Source organism: Diaporthe citri (genome assembly GCF_014595645.1).
Source record: "Diaporthe citri strain NFHF-8-4 chromosome Unknown scaffold_1, whole genome shotgun sequence".
Classification (NCBI taxonomy): domain Eukaryota; kingdom Fungi; phylum Ascomycota; class Sordariomycetes; order Diaporthales; family Diaporthaceae; genus Diaporthe; species Diaporthe citri.
In genome coordinates, this window is record NW_025064846.1 from 6159690 (window position 1) to 6182251 (window position 22562).

Genomic DNA, 22562 nt, shown 5'->3' on the forward strand with positions numbered 1-22562 from the left:
GTATGTGCGACCGAACTGTCGTATTCTGCGGGTTTGAGACTTAAGGCACCGGGGCTGATCGTTGGAAGAAATTTGGTCGTGCTTCTCTTTGCCCTCCTTGGCAGACGAGACTACCACTCGGCATCCTACTCCGGATGTCTCCCAGGGGCGTTAAGCAACACAGCAAATGTGATAGAAGACATTCTGCGAAGACCAGCCGGCCTGCTGACTGCGTAAGTGGCTGCCATCTAATCGTGGTTCACGCCCGTCCTAGACGTTGAGCAGACACCATCCCGCCGGGGTCGTTGTTGGTCGCGCTGCTGAAAAGCAAGGTAAGCGCATGGGATCCGGGAAAGACGATATTAATCCAAACCGGTCTTGATGTTGGCATTTGGTGGTCAAGAGGTGCACATGTGCAGGGAGGGATGTTCAGAGCCGACTGATGACAGGTCCTCTCCCATTTCTTTCTTCCTGTAGTATACGATCCGTGTGCTAGACATTGCCGTCAACTCGCGGAGAATTCGAACTCGTGCACCTCTCAGGGTGTCTCCTTTCATCTAGCAGCACCTTGTCCAAGACGTTGCTGTGCCTTACAGAGAGAGCAGTGACCTCGGTCGTTCCCCAGCCCGACGTACGACCAGCACGTCTCTGTGATAGAGGTCCTTTCTCTGCTCGACTGCGCTAGGAATCCTGGATCATCATAGCCTTAGATGCTACGAGGAGAAGGAGCTGTGAATGCCGGATGCACACTAGCTTGATTGTTTCCAGAGTACAAGTGTTTCATCACGCACTTGGGGGTGCATTGCTGGATGCAAGTATTAGCGCTGGTCTCGACAACCACGAGTGATTAGTAGTGCGCGCTGGGAATTAGCCACAAGTAGCAAGCCGTTTGAAGAAACGTTGCAGGTCCGGGGAATGGCACGACGTGAATGGCTTCATGGCATTCGTCCGGACTCTTTGCGTGGCACGGACCCAGCAAGGGTGGAGAAGTGCGAGGACAGCATAAACGAGGGTAAGAGAAGACAAATAAGTAGTCTAATGTGTGCTGTGCAATTAATTTGTATTACTTACAATAGGTGGTGGTCGCGTGACTTTTCTTCGCCGCCGAAACAATTCCCCCCCCCCCTTGGTTTTGGAGTCTGGGGCGTCGTCGCGCCTAGAGTCTTTGCAGTCCTGAGCTCCGGGGGCCCCAGGCCCTTGATGGCCCTTGCTTGCCATCTGGATCGGGTGTCGGTGGCGCCTTCCTCTCGTGAGGTTCGTGTCCTGTGACTGGCAAGTGCTTTTCCTGTCGTGCTGGACCTCATAATCAAGACCCGGGAGCAAGGCGTCAAAAGTCTGCACACCTGTCCTTCTTCGGGCAACGTCCGCCCACGACCTGATGCCATCGATTCGGTCCTTTCTCTGTCCTTAGGCCCCCACATCACCTGGTTCCGATCCCCAGAGGCGCTCCCTTTGCATCGACGTGCGAGAGCCTCATCTGCCAGGACACACTGCGCCAGCCAACGAGTTTGGCATTGTACTTGTCAGGAGTTCGGAGTCTCGTGCGGCCCTGGCCAATTGAGCAAACGTGGTCACGACAGTGAGTGGGCTTCTTGAGTGACAGGTCATCGCATCGGAAAGGCCCAAGACTCGCATCGGACAGGACACGCCGGGGAAACACACTGGCTAGGCCCTGTCTCGACTCATTCCCAGTGGCTCCCTCTTCTCCACGGGCACCCACGATTTCCTCCACGACTGCCGCCATTCCACCACAATTTCCCCGACGAGCTCTCATCACCCCATGGAAGCCCACTGCTGAATTCTGTGGGTAGGCCTAGCAGCTCTGCAACTGTGGGTACGACGGCCGTACTACGTCAGTCGGCCCCGGCCGCTGCCAATTCTCGGCGCGAGGTTCCCTGGAAGGACGCCCATCGCCGAATCGATCAATCGCCGTGCTCTGTGTGTGTGGTGTCCCAGCCTGCTGGGCGAACCGGCAAAGTGGATGTGCTGCCGTACTACGACCACGAGGCAGTCCGGCATCAGATCGCTAAAGCACCACCTGCAGCCCAAGCTCGAGGCATTGCATGAGGCGAGCAAGTGACATTGGCTTCCATTGGGCTCGCTCTTTCTAGCGGCGCCCGAGGAAACAAACGATTGACACGGCGATACCACCTAGCAATAGATATCGCGCAGACATCACTGAGGCTCCTGACCGCCCAGCAATCAGGGCGCTCGCTACTCCACCGTTTCCCTCGTTGCTGTCTGCCTCCCCAGCCCCAACCATCCAATCTCTGTGTTGTACCAGCACAATTTCTCGCTGGTCTGGACTCGTCCCTTCCCGTCCAGCTCGACTGAATTCCCTCGAGTCGCCCGCAAACAAGCAGCAGGGGTTGCGCAGATATTGGTCGCCCATGATCTCATTCCAGGTCTCGCCTGCAGCATATCCGGCCCTTTTTTCTCGCTCCACTGCAATCGCCCCGAGTCTCCGCCAGCCGCCGAGGCCACAGGCTTGTTGCTGGCAACTGGCAGCTGCTTGCCCGGAGAGCTTTTGTCTTGGATTGACCTCCGAGGTACCTCTCTCTCACCACCAACGGTGTGCCCTTCCAGCTGGGACACCAGGATCGTCCACCTGCCCCGGCTGTTCATGTGCATGGCTGGATCTCCTGCATACGAGGAGGAAGATTGACAGAGGTGTTTGAAAGCTTAGGCACGGCCAGGCTCCCGCGGCTGAGGAATCCCAGCGGCAGGCTCTACGTCACTGGGATTGGACATTCCGCCCTCTCGGTCGCGAGCTCTTGTGCAACGGCCGCCAAGCTGGAGAGGCCATCCTCGCACGGCAGCGCCTCCTGGCGTGCCATTGACGACTCGACCGCAACCGCTGGCGACTCAGACTCTGATTTCCGGAAGAACAAAAGCCAGGGCCACACTCGGAAGCCTTGTGCGTCCTCGTCACCCCTCGGCTTCTCGACCCTCAGGCCGATATATCTCTGCTGGGCCTTATTCCCAGTGCTAATCTTAGTAAGTCTCCTCCAGGTCACTTGGAGGTCACGGCCGATGGGCCCCCAACCAGGCCAGCTTGGCTTTTTTAGCCGCACTCCCCAGAAAGTCCAAACTGCGCCTGCGCATGTGCCCCGCACAATCTCACGACTCTCCCCATTCCGTCGCCTGTCGTCTGGAAGCTAGCTAACCCTGCTCCCTGCTGCTAGCTCCTGCAGCTGGTACTTCGTGACGCCAAGCTGCTCTATTCCTCTCATATAATAGCTCCCTTCCCTCTCTTCCGTCCCTCCTACTCCCCTCTCGCCCAAATATCTCAAGAGCCTGTGTGCGAGAACCCTCAAGTCTTTCCTACTTCAGCTCCCATATCCATACCTCTCACCATGGGGCTCACGGCAGAAACCAACCGCGTCGTGCAGGAGTTCGACCTCAACGATGCCGACCTCAACAAGGGCGTCACTGAGTTCCTCAGCCAGATGGGTGCGTCCACTCCAGTCCTCACTGTTCCATTGATTGACAGACAACTCATGCCTCTTCAGACCAGGGCCTCGAGAGGGACGGCACCAGCTTGAGTCAGATTCCTACCTACGTCACTGGCGTCCCTAACGGCACCGAGAAGGTAAGCATTGCACGTCTCCTTTGCGCCTCGGGGGCCACAGCTTATTTTACCCACGCAGGGCCTCTACCTCGCCGTCGATCTAGGTGGAACGAACTTTCGGGTCTGCTCCATCCATCTGAATGGCGACACAACATTCAACCTTACTTACTCAAAAGTCGCCATACCCAAGGAGCTCATGACAGCCAAGACAGCCCAACAGCTGTTTGGCTTCCTGGCAAAGCAGATCGAGGTCTTCCTCCGCACACACCACAGCGAGCACTTTGAGCACCGGCTAAGGAGACGCTTCACATTCAGCAACCCCGAGGGCTTCAAGGATGAGGAAGTGTTCCGTCTTGGCTTCACATTCAGCTTCCCCGTTCAACAAATCGGCATCAATAAGGGCATTCTGATGCGCTGGACAAAGGGGTTCGATATCGCCGACGCGGTGGGCAAGGATGTTTGCCAACTGCTGCAGACTGAGATTGACAAGCTCGGGCTGCCAGTCAAGGTCGCCGCGCTCGTCAACGACACCGTGGGAACACTGATGGCTCGCTCGTACACATCACCTGGCAAGAAGGGCACTGTTCTGGGAGCAATTTTCGGCACCGGCACCAACGGAGCATACGTGGAGAAGCTCTCAAATGTGAAGAAGCCCGTGCAGGGTGCCTTTGACAGAACCACAGGAGATATGATCATCAACACCGAGTGGGGTTCTTTCGACAACCAACTGAATGTACTTCCCAACACGACATGGGACAAGCAATTGGACAAGGACAGCATCAACCCGGGGATTCAAATGTTCGAGAAGCGTGTTTCTGGCATGTTCCTGGGCGAAATTTTGCGTCTGGCCGTTGTCGACCTGCTGAAGAATGAGAACGTGCAGCTCTTCAAGGACGAGAACTCCAGCAAGAACGACTGGCGGTCGACAACAACCGTCGCTCAAGAATCTGGCATTTTCAAGCAATGGGGAGTTGACACAGCCATCATGTCTGTTGCAGCCGCAGACAACACCCCCGACCTCGGTACTTTGCGTCAGGCCCTGGAGGACCAGCTCCTCGTGTACAGCCCCTCCTTGGAGGACGCGCAGGCGTTCAAGTCTATCGCCGAGTCCGTCGGCCGGCGCGCTGCCCGTCTGTCGGCCATCAGCATCGCTGCTATTGTCCTGAAGACTGGCAAGCTGACCGATCCGGAATGGGAGGGCGAGCCGATCGACGTAGGAGTGGACGGCAGTCTCGTCGAGCACTACCCATACTTCCGCGACATGATTTACGAGGCGTTCCAAGCCATTGAGGGCATCGGCGAGGAAGGCGCCAATAAGATCCGCATCGGCATTGCGAAGGACGGGTCTGGCGTCGGTGCTGCGCTCATTGCTCTCGTCGCGACAGGCGAGGAGAAGACCCAACCCACACCTGACTTCCTGGAAGAGGTAAGATCCACCCTGTCAGATCGAGAGGCTGCTTCCGACAAGCCTCTCGCCCCCCTTCCCGTCGCATTCGAGGCCCCCGTATCCTAACTCTCGTTGTGCTCGCAGCAACGTGTTTCTTCATTCTCTATTCCTGCAATCCGGTGGCACTTGCGCAAGGTCCAGCCGTGGCAGTGGGCCGGACTGGGACTGATCGCAGGGCTCGTGGCGATCAGGAAGAAGGAGTTCTTTGCGGGTCTTTGGGGGCGTTTCGTGGCTCGGAACTAATCTGGGCAGGCATGAGTGGCGTGCATTGTAGGCAGGACTTGCGTCCTGTCCACACCCTTTATTACTGTATATGATATGACTATGGTTGGGCATTCCATCGGAAAGCGGGTTTTCTGGTTTGGTTTGGCTTAGGCAATGCTTGCAACTGCAACTGGCACTTTTGGTCGGGATATTTTCATGGTTTCACGCCGGAGTTCATCCAGAATTGATCAATTGTCGGAACTTTTGTCCGTCTGTGCGTCGTCTCTGAGTCCCGTTGAGTTTTGACTTGGACCCCTGCTACTGCCCTGCTGATCCTGACGGGCGATTTACCGAATCTCATGACGCTTTATCGCGCACTGTGGTAAATGCCTCGTGTGTTACGCAAGAGTCGGTAGCTAAATGCATGACGAGGAAGGTGTTCCAGCGTCGGAGAACACAACACATAAGAAGCTCCGATGCGGAATCTCGTCCCCTGCACAAGGAAGCTTCAAGTTTTCTGCTGCTCAAGCGATAACCTCTATTGTGTAAAACATGCATCTTCCCTCACGGCTATAATGAGCGCCCGCGTGTTGCCCTTGCAGTGTCTAAAAATGCCTCTATCAGCAAAATGCTTCTGCGGTACCTGGGCATGCTTGAATAGACAGAGACCAGAATCCCAACACCGCCCGCTGTACCCTATAAGACCCTCCCAGTGTTGTCCTTTTGTCCGCCGTCTCTATGCTACCACTTATAAACGCCATCCGTCTGTAACCCCTCAGGGGACCAGTTCAGTTCCGCCACCTTCAAAAGACAAACCGCCGGCCGGGTAGAATCAGCTCCCGAACGCAGCGGTGGGATACGCCCTGTCCTTCTTCTTGCGCCCCGCCGTCGAGCTGCTCCTCGAGCTCGAGCCCGACCCCGTCGGCGGGGAGAGGAGGTCCTTGGTCCGGGAGGTGGTGCGCGCCGCGGCGACCATATCCTCGGGCAGGTCGTTCCACTCCATATCCGGCCGCTTGTTCTGGAAGGACAGAGATGACCCTGGCGGGCCGGGGCGAGCGGCTGGCGGCGGGCCGTTCGCAGCCGACGGTGGCGGTGTCGGCACGCCGCCCGCAGGAGAGAACCCGGGTAGGTTCACGGCCGCGGCGGTGACGCTCGCCGGGACGGCAGAGGGCTGGTGGTGTGCGGCATGGCCATTTGTGGCGGCCCACGCGCGCTGGCCGCCGGCCTCGTCCCCCAACCCCAATGGCAGCACCCGCCGCTTCATGACCCACGCGCTGCCCGGCTGCAGCTTGAAGTAGTAGTTCTCGAGCCTGGCGTCCCTCTCGAAGCCCCTCCTCGCGTACCACTCGAGCGCGTCGTGGTTCTCGGTCCAGACGTGGGCGTAGACCCAGCCGATGTTGAGCCCGTTGCCGCGCGCGTCGGCGGCGACTGCGCGCACGGCGTCGAAGATGCCCTCGACGGCGGCGGCGGCCAGCCCCAGGCCGCGGTAGGGCGCGAGCACGCCGAGGCTCTGGACGTAGAGGACGCGGGAGTCCGGGGGGCTCACGCGGGCGTGGGGCGCGGCGGGCCAGGTCGGGCGAAAAGGCGCCCGTGGCCGGGTCGAAGGGGCTGGGCTCCAGGCGGCAGACGATGCCGCCGACGACCTTGGGCGCTGCCGGGGCAGCGAGGCCTGGGCCATCTGCGCCGTCGCTGAAGAGGATGGCGCGGCTGAAGAGGCCCGACTGCGCCGGGTCGAGGATGGCCTTGTAGAAGCTGTCGGTGTAGTTGACGGGCAGGAGAAGGGCGTTTATGCGGCGCAGGGCGGGGATGTGGGCGTCCGTCACGGGGACGATGGTCGCGGAGGGGTGTGGGGAGGGCGTCGAGGGCGGCAGGGCGGTGACTGGTGAGGCTAAGATCACGGGTGCGACGGGCTGTGGTGGGGGTGGCGGAGGAGGAGGAACAGGCGAAGGAATTTGTTGTAGTGGCTGCTGCTGCTGGTGGGCCTGTGATATTGGAGGGGCAGCATGTTTCGGCGGCTGCTGCTTGTTGTTGGGCTGGAAGAAGGAGAGGATCGAGGGCTGTTGTGCACGCGACATGGCTGGCTGAGGGACGGAGGCCGAAATCGAGGGCGCTGTCGAGGGCGAGGGCTGGGTTGTCGTTGAGGGGTGGTGAATTGGTCGGGTCATGCGGCTGTGAGAGGCATGGCAGGGTGTTGTGGGCGGTGTCACGTTTTCATGGGCTAGGTGGAAGTCGAGTTGAGGATGGGATTGGGATCAAAGAATGAAAGTAACTCTGTTGACAGGCGAGGCATGTCCATCTAGACTTGGTCGCATTCCTATTTGCATGTGTTCATGTCACCCAAAGCTGGTTGCAGCACACTGCAGCAAATCAGGGGCCCGGGCCACCACCAACTGCCCAAAGGGTTCCAGACCGTGGGGCCGGCTGCTTCCCGACGCTACGGGCCAGCTGGGGGCGCTACGTACCTGGGTACCTGTAGGTAATCTGTGGTACACCAGGAGGTAGGGAAAAGGAGAGGGGTGAATCGGTTTTGGTGCGGTTGATACCTTTCCCTACTTAGCAACTTGGATAGGTCTGTTCTACATATTTCATTCGATGATTCAGTAGTGGAGTTGGAATAGTTGCACGTACATTTCATCTTGCAAAAGGCTGGCTATAGTTCATGTAGACATTTATTACATGATGTGTATAATGATTCGTGACGTGGTGGCTCCTACACGAAGGAACTTGATACTGTAAGAGTGGTCTATATTTCTGTACATATCCACGGGTTCTCCTTCCCAAAAACCACCATCTCTGCGCTAGCTGGGCTTGGGGACAGAGCAAAGCCGATGCTTTCTCCAATCTCACTTGCATCAATCAGTCCCATCAGTCACGCTCTCGCTTTCGCTTGCTCACCACTCAGCCTTACTATTACCCACTCCAAGTTCAAGACCGTCTGTCCACGCTGGCCTTGCACCATCGCCCGCCCTCCTGCTCAACACAAAGGAGCCCAGCCATCTAGCATTCTTGTTCATCCATCTTTTCATCGACCTGCAGACAGGTCTAGGACCTGCTGAGCATCAAGACGGCCTCGTCAACGCTGCTGCTTGCCTCCGTCTGTCACGGCACCGTCGCCCTCAGCCCACCAGTGAGTGGGCAGTGCACCAGAGTTCGGCCCCGAGTGCCGACTCCAGCGCCCCCTGTACCACAGCAGTTACCGCAAAGGGACCAGTACCCTGCAGTAGCCTATCTGCCTACCACAGCACTGTGCTCTGCTTACTGCCCACCTGCCTGCAACCCGTTGGTTTGTGCTGCCCCCGTCATCCCAGGCCCGGCGTCGCAGGTCGTCAGCCTTCCCGAAATCCAAAAATTAATTGATCAATTCCCATCGCCTCTTACACTCTTACACACATACACCCTTCCACATCACTCCTTTCTTCTCCTCCTCCCCTTCTTTCCCCACCTCCCGCTCCCCTCCTCCCTCTCAATATGGACGAGGTCAAGCTGGAGAGCCTCTCTGGCAGGGCAGGAATCATCAAGGCCGGCCAGGATTCCGACGCCCTGGATCGAATTGTAAGTGTTAAACTGGCCCACCTGCAGCAGGACTGGCGATGCTGCACCCGTCTCCTGCGCAGTGCTCGCCCTCGGCACCTCCTTTTGCCCGGCTTGGATTGACCTTTATTCAGTCACATCAGGTCCTCGATGACGTCCTTTACAATGTCATCTTCGATCTCGTTCTCGAAGTCCACCGCGAAGAGAAGACTCGCCGAGCCAACACCGCTGCCATCCGTGTAGAGAAACTGGCCGCCGACGCTGCAGACGCCTCAGATCTAGAAACCAAGCCCGACGTACGAACAGAGACCGATGCTGCCATATACGAGGACGGTAAGGTCTTACTCAAAGGCAACCCGTTGCAGACCACAAGGGACATCCTGTGCCCACGCTGCCACCTCCCTCGCCTGCTGCACCCCACCGACGGCAGGGGTGCTCAGAAAGCAGACCCGAGTATCATATACTGCAAGAAGCACCCTTACATCGATAAGCCTGGCTACGACATCTACGGCCAGACATGGGTAGCCCCGGGCCCGGGCAGGGGCAAGAAAAAGAAGGACATGGAGAAGAAGCTCGATGCTAGTGTAGACGGCACCGTCACGCCCACGTCCGACGGCCAACGGCCCCCCAACGTGCTCTCCTTCCCCTCTGCGACCTGTAGCAAGTGTAAACGGTGCATTCTGGTCACCCGTTTGAACAACCACATGGGAGCATGTATCGGCAACAGCGGCAGGAACGCAAGTCGTGTGGCCTCGCAAAAGATCACTAATGGTGGTAATGGTGATAACACCCCTCCGTCCAGCCAGAAGGGCACCCCAGTCAATGGCTCTCGGGCGGGCAGCCCTAGGAAGCGCGATGCCGACGAACTCGACGAGGACCAGGAGTCAGACACAACCAACCCTAAGAAGAAGAGTAAGAAGCTTAAGGGCCCGACCACTAAGATTCTGTTGAAGAACAAGCCCAAGAAGGAGAAGGAGAAGGTCAAGACCAGCTCGTTCCTGAGTGTCGAGTCCAAGGTCGACGATGAGGACGACGAGGATGATAAGAAATCAACCGTCCAAGTCGTGCCCAAGAAACCCACGTCAAAGCAGCCCTCACCCGCCAAGAAACTGAAGCTCGGGACGTCAAAACCACCTTCTGCATCGCCCAAACCAAAGAACGGCAGCCAGGCAGATGGGGGCTACGAATCTTCAGACACACTCTCGGACCCACCACACGCATAAAGGGTCCAGACTGTGGGAGGAGAGCTTATTCTCGTGGGGGTTGGAAGCTCCCGGGTGGTGAGGCTTGCTTTTTGTTTTTCTGTTCCAAGTCGCATTTCGCATTTCATGGTGTCGGCCGGTCATCATTGGAGGTTCCAAGAGTAAACTTCAGCCTTGGATGGTTTTGCATATGGTGTGGAGGGTGGCGTCATTCGATGCAAATTATTGCTGGCGTTTTCAGGTTGACAGTTCTGTCGAGAGAGGGAGGGAGAGACAAGGAGACAGACTTTTGTGGTAGAGAGTTTGGTGGTGAAGCGAGAGTCAAAGGCGTGGTGTTGCGGTAACCTTAGGCAAAGAATAAAGGTTCTGCACCCATTAATCTGTCCCATGGAGATGTGCCTCTTTTCGACAGTCTGCTGGACGAATCCCTGGGACTTGTCCAATGAATGCCATCTGGTGCTTGAGCACACGCCTGACAGTGTCTCCCGTGTGTTCCGGTGCAAGTGCGGTTGTCTGATGCCACATAGGAATCTGTGGAAGGCGCATGTCGTGCACCAGTTCACCAGCAACTGTTTTACCACAGACTGAATGGCCATATTTACTGCCTTGAGAATCACTGCTGGCTCAGATTCACTCGGGGAACGGCCACTTAGTGAACGTGACTCCCTGGAGGGCAACGTAAACCGGCCATGGCATTTTGTGATGAACCTGTTCAAGGCAACAATTCATAGAGGACAAGATTCGTCTGCTCGTTGGGCGTACTGAATTCTGCCTCGAGACGTAAACGGCAGCCATGACAGATATTATTTGACTGTGCTTGACGATCAGAGAGGATTACCCCCCGCCGCCACAACCTGGTGGTGTGGGCGTCCGGCGCGGCTGACCCCATGGGTGTGACTAATTAGAGCTCTGTTGTGAGCTCAGGAGCCTGTGTACAGACCCAGGCATCCTCGAAACTAGCACCAGGTATCAAGGGCCGGAGAGCCTGGCATACATAGAAATGGGCGAGATAGATGGACTCTTTACGGGGCATGGTCCCTTCCCTTGCGGTGTCTCCTCCGCCCAGCTGATGCGCCTCGTGTTTTTGTATGTTCACCTCCCGCCTCACGGGCAGGTCAGCCCTTTACGCCAATGCCCGTAAGTACAAACCGAGAGAAGTGCGTCGTCCCAACTGTGGAAACGGCTCCGACCACCCTCGTGCAGCCTGGTCATACCTACATCAGTCGTCCTCGGCCCCCTCCAAGACCCTGGCGCGCACAATCTTGACCTCCTGGACAGGCCTGTCCTCAGAGTCGGTCTGGACGAGTCCGAGGCGGCGCACGACGCCCATGCCGGCCTTGACGCGGCCAAAGATCGTGTGTTTGCCGTCGAGCCAGGGCGCGGGCGCGAGCGTGACGAAGAACTGGCTGCCGTTGGTGTCGGGCCCGGCGTTGGCCATGCTCAGGATCCCCGCGCCCGTGTGCTTGAGCTGGAGGGGCTTGGCGATCTCGTCGGCGAACTTGTCGCCGTAGATGGAGGTGCCGCCGCGGCCCGTCCCCGTCGGGTCGCCGCCCTGCACCATGAAGCCCGGGATGATGCGGTGGAAGACCGTCTCGTCGTAGTAGCCGCGCCGCGTCAGGGTCTCGAAGTTGGTGCACGTCTTGGGCGCGTGGGACGTGTACAGCTCGACGGTTATTGTGCCCTGCGCGCGGGGGGAAGAAAGTTGTGGTAAGCTTGGGAGTTGCAGCGGCCGGGGGCAGGTGGGCGGTCTCTTGTGTGTGTGTATGCTTACCATGGAGGTGTCCAGGGCTACCTCTTTTGCCATCTTGTCTATTGGCGCCCAAGCGACGAGCTGGCTAGGTGAGGTGGGCCGTCAAAGATCGGGTTCGGTGGTTGAGGAGGCGTGGGGAGGCTGGACAGGAGCTGTGGAATTCAAGGGCAAGGCTGAAATTTGGAGGGGCTTGTTCCCTGTTTGATGACGCCACTGGGGAGCTTTTACTGGATCCTAGGCGACCACCTCAGCACTTCACCCCTAGTGCAAGGCTGGGCCAGCTTCCTCTAACCGCCACAGACAATTGGATTGGGCAGGCAGACAGCGGTGACTCTTTGACAAGCATTCATGCCCCCACCGCAAACGTTCTTTGTGAGCTTCACTCTCTAACTCAAACTTGGGTCACTTTCAGAACAAGATAACCTGAGTAAGACCTTCAACCAACATGCTTGCAGTCATTCGGAATCAGCGTCTTCGCTAGGCTGTCGTCTGCAAAGGCCACCTCATCCTCAGACAAGTCCTTTGAACATTGATTAGGCCTCAACCTGTCAACTCAGTCTGGGTCCCTGAGCAGCAGAATAACTGCACCACGCCTCGCATTCAGGCACTTGCCCTCCATCTCAGAGCAGCTTCGCTTATCCAGGCAGACGTTTCACCCTTTGAGAGACTGTCTGGACACGCCCGTCTTTAAATATATGCCCATCGGCTAGGAACAGACTTCAAAACAATTCAAAACAACATCGGCAAATAATTTCCGCATTTCAGTCAACGTACCACTCACACATCACATTATTATGGCTGAGGCAGACCACACCGCCATGTCGGCCGCTACGGCGACACCGTCTGCCGTCCCAGACGAGCACGCGATCCAGCCCATCCCAACGGTGTGGGATATGGTTGTTGCTAAGGACTTCTTTTCCATCGAAGTCAAGATGGTCCTCAGCGCCATTCTAATCATCTATGTCGGTGCACACGCCTCACTTCGCAGACCTCCATCCGCGGCACCGCCCACCAAGCTGAAGAGGAAGGGCGGCAAGCTCGTCGTCGACGACGAGAAGGAGCACTTTGCCCAGGGCTTCCAGGCCACCGACGCCATCGTTTTCCCCTTCATCGCCGCTGCTGTCCTCATCGGGCTGTACTACCTCATCAAGTGGCTCCAAGACCCCGCCATCCTCAACATGATCCTGAGGCTCTACATGGCCATGACCGGCATCCTGTCCATCGGGGTCTTCTTTGGGGATATCTTCCAGTTCGTTTTGAATATCGTCTCGCCCGACTACTGGGCCGACCGTAGCGGGCGGGTCTTCGAGATCGATCCAGCGAGCCGCACCCAAAAACTCCTGAAGGCACCACAGGAGGACGGCTCAGAGAAAGAGGCCGACCCTGGAAAGCGCCTGCCCCTTCCTGGATTTGCCTCGGAACTGAATGTGCCTACTTCTATCAGCAAGGCGGCTTGGGGGCTTCGGCACTTTCTGAAAGAAAGCTGCGTCTTGAAGATAAAAGTCCCTGGCGACGGCTTCACAGGAGATATCAAGATCACAAGTATCATCGGTTTCGGACTCGGATGTGCTGTCGAGGCACTGTACTTATACACAGAATCATCAATCCTGTCCAACATCATCGGCCTATCAGTCTGCTACATGGCTTTCAACTGGATGTCTGTGACTTCATTCTCCATTGGGACCATGGTTCTAGTGGGACTGTTCTTCTACGACATTGTCATGGTGTTCTACACGCCCTTCATGGTGGCAGTCGCGACGCAAGTCGATGCGCCGCTGAAGCTGACGTACGAGACCTCAGGCGGGAGAAGCAGCCTTCTCGGCCTCGGCGACATTGTCATCCCAGGCATTTTCATCTGCCTGGCGCTGCGATTCGACCTGTGGAGACATTACCAACGCAAGGCCACGCGCGTAGAAGAGGATCTCAAGACGGTCACCAAGGAAGACAACGAGGGCGAATCGATTGCGGGGAACACGACCGCGGGCGAAATTACCACGGTCAAAACGGCATACCGCACCGTCAAAGCACCATTTGTCGACCCGCGCGGCCAGTGGGGCAACTTCCTCTGGACCACGAGCCCGCGGGACCTCGTCTCCGGACGACCCACCGTCAAAGCCCTCTCTGACGCCGACTTTCCAAAGACGTACTTCCGCGTCACCCTCCTGGGCTATCTGATTGGCATGCTCGCGACCCTGGTTGTGCTGGTGATATTCAAGCACGGCCAGCCTGCTCTGTTGTATCTTGTGCCCGGCGTGGCTGGGTCCGCTTGGCTGACAGGCCTGATCAGGGGTGACCTCAAGGATATGTGGGAATACACCGAGGACGGAAGCCTAGACGTGGAGGATGTTGTGGTCGAGGTTGACGGCGAGGGTAATGTCATCGAGAAGACGAAGAAGACGGCAGACGCGACGAAGGACGCTGCCAAGAGCAAGGATGAGGAGAAAGGCAAGAAGGATAAGGAGAATGCGGAAAAGGACAAGAGCGATTATGAGCTGTTTGTTTTCTCCATCACCGTGCCTAAGGAGACGAGCCTGAAGGAGGACTAGGCGGTCTGTACATGTTGGGTCTGGTGTTGACAGGGAGAGTCCCAGTGAGACAGGAGCCAGCAGCATTCACAGACGGCCCTCCCGTTTGAGTCGGGTTAGCTGTTATTATTGAAGCGTCATTTTCTGGTCATGGTTCAATGATAACAGCTAATTTCGCGAAGAAGAGCCACATATGAATGCCGCTGGTTACTCTCTATATTAGCTTAGCGGCCTGCCCATCAACGCCAGTTACTTCATCCAAGTTACTATACCGCCCGGTGGCAACCCACCCATCACCATGGTCCACCGTGCCAAGCATGCGGAATGAGCTTGTACATATGTCCTCCAACCACGGCTGGAAATGTTGGGGATGGAGCTTTTCCCCTGCCAATCATCTGTGCACACATTACGTAGCCAACGGCGTCTACCAACCATCCCTGGGTGGCAAGGGTTTTCTGCTTGCGTAGGAATTTCTTGAGTATATTTCACGCTACGGTGACGAATACTCGCAGTGCGTATACTGGAGTTGGTCAAGTCTACTCCTGCAGTTGATATACAATCAAGAAACAGAGACAGCATGTTTTCCGCTGAGAAGGGATACGAGCTCTTCCGAGATGGGCCGTGATACAGAGCTTACATGTGTGTATTCGGTCCGTCCAACGGGTTTTCTTGCGTCTCATCTGGCGAACACCCTCTGGAGGACCACGTCGTGTGTCACTCTTGTCTCAGTCAGCAAGACCTCTCTTCTTACCCCGACTGGCCTTCTGCCGACAAGGCCGTTCCATGAAGCGATTTCTAACCTGCTGTCGAAACAGGACGATTCTGGGGCTATGATTGATGATAATTACTTCGCGCCCGGCAAGCTTATCCGTTCTCAATAATATGCAGATTGGGATATCGCAATTCTAATGTGAACGTCAGCCGATAATGCCACAATAAAGCCTATCGGAGAGTAGTGCTTTACTACAAATAAATTATACAACTCTGTTATTGATTGCGTAGCAGGTCAGATCCTCAAAAATTCCCCCACTCGTTTTCCCTTCTTAGGTGACAGTGCTGAGTAATAAGACCTCTAGGATCGTGAGTAAGTGGCTGATCTGCCCTTGAGATCCCGTGTGTCAGAGCGGGATTGGTATCTATGTCCCTTGGTTTAGTAGTATATGTTGCTAACCAGTTCATTGTCCCAAACTCGGTGCAATGAGTTATATTCCCCTCAGCTCTCCAATCTGTCTTCATTAGGACTTATTGGGCTGTTTTTATCAAGTGACGTGCTGGGTTGCACACCGATATTTTGAATAAACAAATGTGAATCATTCTGGTCTATGATCCATGAGTTGGCTCTATGAGTAGTGAACTGGCGATGACAGACCGCGATCTGTCCTGTTCATGACAGCGTCAAGGTTGGGGGCGCCATGGTCTCGCCGTGGGAAACAAAGGATTCAGGTCTTGATAAGGTGTGATCCTCCCGTTGGGATCAGAGACCGGGCGTTGGCGATGCCGTCCTCGCCGCAGGCGCCAATCGCCGCCAGACCTCGAAATGCGAGCTGCCGTTGTAGAGACACGTTTGAGACAGTGTTGTACAAGGAAAAGAGGCGAGGCCCGTGTGAACGGGGCCGCTTGTCAAACCCCCATGTCTCGACCCTTGCGATCGATTAGGGGCGGTCTTGGCCTGAAGAGGTAGTTGGTGTTTGGTTTGTTCTTATTTCACTCCTTCTTTCTCGGTTTTGTTCTCGATGTACTCATGAGACTTTTCCGTCGCCATTTTTCAAAAGCTTTCCTGTTGACTTCACACACGCACACAAACGCGCGCACACATTTATTCTTGGAAGGCAGCCTCTCATATTTTCAACCCCGTCATGCAAGCAACTCGAGAAAGAGTGAACAGTAGACCCAAGGGGCGTCGTGCCACCTGCTTTAACCCCGACGGCTCAGCTGAGCCTTCTGCAGTTCCGTGCGCCTCCGAGGGAGAGTCGCACTGCTGTAGCGGCGCGAGTGGCATCTGCTTGTCCAACGGCTACTGCATGGATTATCTCCAGCCGTTTGCGATTTGGCGAGGCTCATGCACCGATAGGACGTGGGGCTCCGCAAACTGTCCCCAAGTATGTACTGGTACGTGCAATATTCCCCAGCATGGGAGAATATGCTTGCAGCATCATTGGGTGGGTTGTGCGATTTGGTTTTGCTATCTGTGCAGTCTCGCTCACCTTCTTCATCGAAAAGCCAGTGATTATCTCGACAAAGATGTTCGTCTGTCCGTTTGGCGTGCAAGCTCCTCAACCGCCGCGCAGTATTGTTGCGGAGATGTCGATACAACACAGATAAATTCATCATTGGCGTGCATTGATGGAACTCCCGTCTTCACACTACCAAACGCAACACCAGTGCTGGGAGTTGCGGGTCTCTCGAACGCCAAGGATGTTTCCTCGACGAACTCGACCTCCGACGCATCTGGCACTGCAACGCAGACCGCCAGCACCATGGCTCACGGGGACGACTGTTCCTCACAGAAGAAAGACACCATCACCGTAGGGTCCATCCTGGGCGTCTCGCTGGTCGCTGTCGCTATCGCACTGATCCTATGGGCGCTATGGGAGCGCAGGCAGAAGATACTGTGGTGGCAACGGGCGATCGGCCTCGCGCCAGAGTGGCCGCCGAAACATGCAGCATGGATGAGGTCGCTGGGCCAGAATACTAAGAATTCTAAGCCACCGCCTTGTCCAATCACTAGAGCTAAGCTTCTTTACGCCGCCCACCAGCAGCAGAAACACGCACAGGAGCAGCAGCCTGCACCGACGTGTGGAACTCGCCAGCCAGAGATTTCTAGCCCACAGCGTCCACGGGAGATGCCGGTGCCGGACTTTATGCCTCCGGCGGCCGAGATGGACGCAACGTGACAAAATACTTTCAGTGGCCAGGGTGTATGTCAAGCATGCCGCAACTATGGCGGTATTGGCTCACAAGACAAGTTTCAGATAAGAAGCAGGAGTTGGATATGGAGTCGATTGATATCAGCAAGTGCGGACGAGTTGCGAGGCTCTCGATGTGATTGTATCAAGGAGCGAGTACGTAGACTTATATGGCAGCACAAATTCTAAAGAGGTATACTAATATTGTTTAGTGAAGCTGAAGGCGGTGGTGCTGAGCGCTGCTCCCAAAATGGTCTCTTAGACTAGTGTGACAACCACCGAAGGGACGGCAACGAATGGGACGACAGCCGGGACGACGACCGTAACGACGACTGTAACGACGACCTCTACAGTTACGAGCGCACCGCGGAACGATCGACTTTCAGATGGACAAGTGGCAGGCGTTTCCACTGCATGCACACTTGTTGGGATCGTCTTGGGACTTGTCATCAGCTTCGTTGTGTTTCGTCACAAAAAGCGCAGTCGGCCCAAGAATAGCGCTCTGTTGGCAGACACAACACTGCGTAATGTTCCCTACAACACCTCTTACGACTTGGATGGTCCGCCTCAGGAAGCTGGCCACGACACTCTGCGGAACACTGTATCTGGGGTGGAAATATCTATCAAGAACTTCGTCCATGAATTCTCCCACAACCAACGACTTTCTCACCGGGAGCTCGATGATGGTACTATCGTGGATCTTCTCGATGCTCGAATGGGTGATCGGCAGGCGATGATATGGCCCAGAAAACTCAAAACAAGCCAGAACCGTAGCACGACTCTCAAGGCATACCTTGCACGAGTCCTTTTTTTCACGCATAGATCCCAGTGGCAACTCCGAAACCAGCCTTCTCCCAGAGGAAATTCTACGATGCTACCATGAACTGCTATCAGAAGGGGCGCACAACGGAAGCCAACAAAGTCCTGCTACTGGTAAGCCAAGCAAATAGTTTGACCAAGTGCGTGGCATGTCGCCCCAATCTAACATCAAAACAGAGAAGCCAAAGCAGCTCCACCATTTGCGGGCCATAACAGTCCTTCTCTGGGAGAAACACCATACGCAAAGTGGACGGGGTCTTGACAACATTCACTACCAAAAGATTGTTAAGACTGCGGCCGACTTATCGGCTGCTCTGAGCCCTCTGAGAAACACTAAGCCACATCAGAGGTGTGCCCAGAGACTCGAAACCATCGTGGAGGACATATCCACATTTGGAGGTATGCTGGCCTCCACTGGCATTGTCCTCGGATGAAATGGCCACATTCCCATCGTTGAAGCAGTATCGTCCTGATACGAAGCGCACAGTCGTCATCAAAGATGTTGCCCTTGAGTAGCCTTCCGCTCCAGGTTGGTCGCCCTTTAGCAGGAGATGGGGACCGTGGCGGTTCTGTTTCTTGACCTGTACAAGGCTCATTGTCATTGGTTACTTATCTGGGCTCAGATCTTGTCCCACCTCGTTTCAGCGCGTCGAAATCTGCAGCCAGTGTTCTTCACCTCTCAACTTGTACCTCTGAACCTTTATACATTGAATTGGCCCGTGCCGCGTGCCGGCTGCACCCCGCTTCGAGTGAGAGCAGCGCGATGAGACCTATAAAGTAAACGAGGCCACAGCCTCAGCCAGCCTTCTTCCTCCTTCTTTCCCTAGTTTTCAACATTCTCACCTACCACTCCACGTGAAGTTTTCTTATTGTGTTCCCTGGTTTGTACTGTCTTCAGGAACCACATCTTCCGATACAATCAGAATGGTTACAGGCGCCGAAGAACTCAGTGTCGTTGCAGCCTCGTTGAAAGTTGCACTGTTCGTGTGCGAGTTCCTTGAGATAGCCTGCAAGTTTGCAGACACACCAGAAGACTCCAGAGGTATGCTTTGCATTTGATAGAGGTTCAAGCAATAACATCTTCCCAACCACTCTGACTGTTGATCAATAATCATACAGCCTTCCTCCGATTGCTCATCCAAGTAGAGACCGACTTCCAATATGCCGTCAGGCTTCGTGAGGACAACCTCGCCCAGCTCCAGCGGCGGTACAACCTCCAAGAGAAGTGGATCCGCGACGTGCTGGTGTCGACCCTCGAGGAGATGAACGACTTCGGCAGGTTCGTGCAGAACTTCGACGACGTGCACCTGCCGAGCTTCGCGGAGCGCGCCAGGCTCCTCCTCAGGAACCACAAGTCCCTGGTCGTGCGCGCCGAGAGCCTCCACGGGGCCCACAACGGGCTGCTGACGTGCATCAACGGGCTGCATACCCTCACCATGCAGATCTAGGTACAGGACAAGCTGCTTGGCGAGGCGAAAGGGATGGTATTGTCGTCATGTAGCAACACGCCATCGATCCTTAAGGCCCGGCAGGCGCCGGCGTTCCGGGGCAGGGCGAGCAGACGGGCTCCTGGGTCTGATGACGAAGATGATGACGATGACTGCGAGAAGCTGTCACCTGCTACCAAAGTGCCGGAGGCGATTGGGAATGCCTTTGCAGAGTCTCCGCCGAGTTACGGTGAAGTGAGTTGAACGCCTTCCAAAGTTCTCTCCCCACTTGCCGAAGTAAGGATGAATACCTCACCGCTTGATGTTGCTTAACTGGCTGACTTAGATACAATACACTCGAAGGATCTATAGTCACTACAGACGGATCTACCAAGTTCAAGGTTTTCTCCCGGGGGATTGTGTCCTCTTTCGAAAGGGCGGCTGGAAGTATCATTCCAATCAAGCTTGATTATTGGCAACTGATTTGCATTGGTTACATACAAACCTTGGAAGTGTGTACATGAATATTCCGTATTTGAACCATGTGAGAGATATTCCACAAAGTCAAAATAGACAACATCTAGTCTGCGAGCCATTGACAAATGGGACTTTCAGAGAATGCCGCGACCATATTACTAATAACCCCAATCTCATCTACCACTTTTTGCTGGCAACGACTCTTACGACCCAGTCGGCTACACTGGTGGGACCTGAATATGGTGGAGGAGTGCCAATTTCAATTCCACCGCCAGCGACTCCAATGAACGCGTAACCGACAGCAGCAACCAAGCCCATGTCGCGTTCGAGATAAGAACAGTATTGAATCAACGTTGCAGAGCCGTCTGTATCCTTCATGCCAACTAGTCAAATCGAAGTTGAGGCACCTTTCAACTCAATGACAACGCCGGCACACTGCGTGAGGCATATTTGGGCGAAATCCAATGCATCAAAGATGTTGAAGAAGTGCATTTACTACTTTCTTACGCAATGTACCTCCCGTTATTTTTGATACATGTGACAAAGTTTATAGATTAGAAATATGGAGATTTGCACCTACAAAAACGGAGGGTACACCGGCACATCACAACCTCACCCAACACCCATACCCAATACCTACACCTAACACCCAGACCCAGACCCAGACCCATACCCAATACCCATAAGCCTAACACCTATATACCTAAATTATACACCTAAATTATATGCCTAATTTAATTTAGGTACATAGGTGTTGGGCGTGGGAGCAAATTAGGCCTGGGTGATGTGCTCTGATTAGCTATAGCTATGGTGTGAGTCAATATACCGGTGTACCCTCCATCTTTGCAGGTGCGAATCTCTGATTTCTAGATCAGAAGGCGTGGGGCATGAGATCTCAGGCGCCACTGGGAATTTTGTGCAATGTGAAGCGGGATACAATAATTCGCCTGAGTTGAGACTGAAATCAGACACCTACATATGTGGGCGAGAATATACTGTGTACACGAGTATTGCTGTAATTTTCGATGTTATCGACTAGAACCTCGTTGCAGTGTCTAAGCTAGAACCATTCTTGTTTTGGCCGGCGCTACATATTAAGTATCACAAACCCTTTGTCTTTTTCCTTGCTGCCCCTAGAATCAAGGCACAGCTTCAACCAGAGATCCATGTGGCTGCAGACATAGTCGCCACACCAGGATCCTAGAAACCATGCACAAATGATCTCCCAGCCGGACAACTATAGTGGAGGCCAGTCCAGTTGTCAATGACTGCTACGATAAGTTAATCTTGTCGATGTGAGCCTCTACTGTCGGCAAGATGCTATTTGTTGTACGGCTGTAAGTTCACATGCACTGAGCTTCACTCTAGCGGGTAGCTTGTGTAGTAGTAGAAACCTTGTTCTATACGTCCAGATTTACTCAGACGACAGGGGTTGGTGTATCTGTAAGAGGTGAGGTCGGATTTAGCTCAAGTGGATTTGGTGGGGTGGAGTGTCTCGTTTACTTGCAGCTGACATTGAGGCTCAACTTTCGGACTCCGTAGCTCGACCGGCATCAGCGGGATCAGCGGATCGGGCCCACTGTTGGGGGAGCGACCTCAGGTACTTGAACCGCGGTCAGACCGTTTCCGTTCCCGGGCGCTTCTATCCAGACTTAAGCAACCACTGAGCCGCTGGACACACCATCAACACTCGACCGATGGCGCAGACGTCAGGCAGACCCGTGATTGTCCAGTGGATCGTGGACACACGGAACCTATGGCCGAGTGCCGAGAAGACGGCACAGCTCGAGACAGCCGTATGTGAGCTTCTGCTGACACTCATGTGGTCTTTGTTCATATGCTGATGGGCCGCTGCCACAAAATAGGCCGCGAGAGCCCTCGCACTGCTCACCGAGGATGAGCGCAAGGCAGTGCTTCGGTACCTGTTCGTCCGCGACGCCAAGATGTCGCTGGCGTCGCACCTGCTGAAGCACTACGTGGTGAGCAAGTTCTGCGACGTGCCGTGGTGGGAGACCAAGATCACGCGCAACGCAAAGACCAAGCCCGTCTACGTGGACACGGCGACGGGCAAGTCGCCGGTCGAGTTCAACGTGACGCACCAGGCGGGGCTGGTGGCGCTGGTGGCGTCGTACGGCTACGAGGGCGTCGACGTCGGCGTGGACATCGTGTGCGTCAACGAGAGGCGGGACCGCGACCACGGCGCCATCGGGCGGGACGGGTGGCCGTCGTTCGTGGACATGCACGCGGACGTGTTCGCGCCGTCCGAGGCCAACTACCTCAAGTACCAGGTGCTGAGCGCGGTGCCGGGCCTGGCGGCGGGGGCGACGGCGGCGCAGGTGACGGACTTCAAGCTGCGGTGCTTCTACACGCTGTGGTGCCTGCGCGAGGCGTACGTCAAGATGACCGGGGAGGCGCTGCTCGCGCCGTGGCTCAAGGTGCTCGAGTTCAGGAGGTTCAAGCCGCCGCAGCCCACGGCGTCATTCGATGGGTCCAACGAGGACGGGTCGGACGCGGTCAGGGAGCACGACATCTGGTTCGAGGGCACCAAGGTCGAGGATGCCAACGTGTGCCTCCGGTCGCTGGGGCCGGACTACATGACCTGCACGGCGGTCAGGACGCCCCAGCAGAAGGAGGTGGGCCTGGGCCTGGATCTCGGGCCGTTTGAGGTGCTTCACATCGACGACATCTTGGAGTTTGCCGAGTCCAGGACATAGACAGATATAG

The 22562-nt window shown here is 55.6% G+C and overlaps 8 protein-coding genes across 8 annotated transcripts; 6 read left to right on the forward strand and 2 right to left on the reverse strand.

Annotated features, from left to right (window-relative positions):
- Positions 1 to 3335: 3335 nt before the first annotated feature.
- INS49_001629 (uncharacterized protein) lies at positions 3336 to 5240 on the forward strand (the record flags this gene model as incomplete). The annotated part of the gene is made up of 4 exons (XM_043162454.1): positions 3336 to 3432; positions 3492 to 3571; positions 3630 to 4976; positions 5082 to 5240. The coding sequence occupies 4 exons, from the start codon at positions 3336 to 3338 to the stop codon at positions 5238 to 5240; spliced, it is 1683 nt and encodes a 560-aa protein (XP_043030960.1).
- Positions 5241 to 6033: 793 nt separating this feature from the next.
- Positions 6034 to 7276, reverse strand: INS49_001630 (uncharacterized protein; the record flags this gene model as incomplete). The annotated part of the gene is made up of 2 exons (XM_043162455.1): positions 6034 to 6711; positions 6830 to 7276. The coding sequence occupies 2 exons, from the start codon at positions 7274 to 7276 to the stop codon at positions 6034 to 6036; spliced, it is 1125 nt and encodes a 374-aa protein (XP_043030961.1).
- Positions 7277 to 8669: 1393 nt separating this feature from the next.
- Positions 8670 to 9955, forward strand: INS49_001631 (uncharacterized protein; the record flags this gene model as incomplete). The annotated part of the gene is made up of 2 exons (XM_043162456.1): positions 8670 to 8753; positions 8867 to 9955. The coding sequence occupies 2 exons, from the start codon at positions 8670 to 8672 to the stop codon at positions 9953 to 9955; spliced, it is 1173 nt and encodes a 390-aa protein (XP_043030962.1).
- A 1198-nt stretch (positions 9956 to 11153) lies between these two features.
- On the reverse strand, positions 11154 to 11738 carry INS49_001632 (uncharacterized protein; the record flags this gene model as incomplete). Its single annotated transcript, XM_043162457.1, has 2 exons — positions 11154 to 11615; positions 11706 to 11738. 2 exons carry the CDS (start codon positions 11736 to 11738, stop codon positions 11154 to 11156), a joined length of 495 nt encoding a protein of 164 aa, XP_043030963.1.
- Positions 11739 to 12502: 764 nt separating this feature from the next.
- Positions 12503 to 14230, forward strand: INS49_001633 (uncharacterized protein; the record flags this gene model as incomplete). Its single annotated transcript, XM_043162458.1, has 1 exon — positions 12503 to 14230. The coding sequence occupies one exon, from the start codon at positions 12503 to 12505 to the stop codon at positions 14228 to 14230; it is 1728 nt and encodes a 575-aa protein (XP_043030964.1).
- A 2456-nt stretch (positions 14231 to 16686) lies between these two features.
- Positions 16687 to 17103, forward strand: INS49_001634 (uncharacterized protein; the record flags this gene model as incomplete). Its single annotated transcript, XM_043162459.1, has 1 exon — positions 16687 to 17103. One exon carries the CDS (start codon positions 16687 to 16689, stop codon positions 17101 to 17103), a length of 417 nt encoding a protein of 138 aa, XP_043030965.1.
- Positions 17104 to 18858: 1755 nt separating this feature from the next.
- INS49_001635 (uncharacterized protein) lies at positions 18859 to 19382 on the forward strand (the record flags this gene model as incomplete). The annotated part of the gene is made up of 2 exons (XM_043162460.1): positions 18859 to 18976; positions 19054 to 19382. The coding sequence occupies 2 exons, from the start codon at positions 18859 to 18861 to the stop codon at positions 19380 to 19382; spliced, it is 447 nt and encodes a 148-aa protein (XP_043030966.1).
- Positions 19383 to 21535: 2153 nt separating this feature from the next.
- INS49_001636 (uncharacterized protein) lies at positions 21536 to 22552 on the forward strand (the record flags this gene model as incomplete). Its single annotated transcript, XM_043162461.1, has 2 exons — positions 21536 to 21634; positions 21704 to 22552. The coding sequence occupies 2 exons, from the start codon at positions 21536 to 21538 to the stop codon at positions 22550 to 22552; spliced, it is 948 nt and encodes a 315-aa protein (XP_043030967.1).
- Between the last annotated feature and the right edge of the window lie 10 nt (positions 22553 to 22562).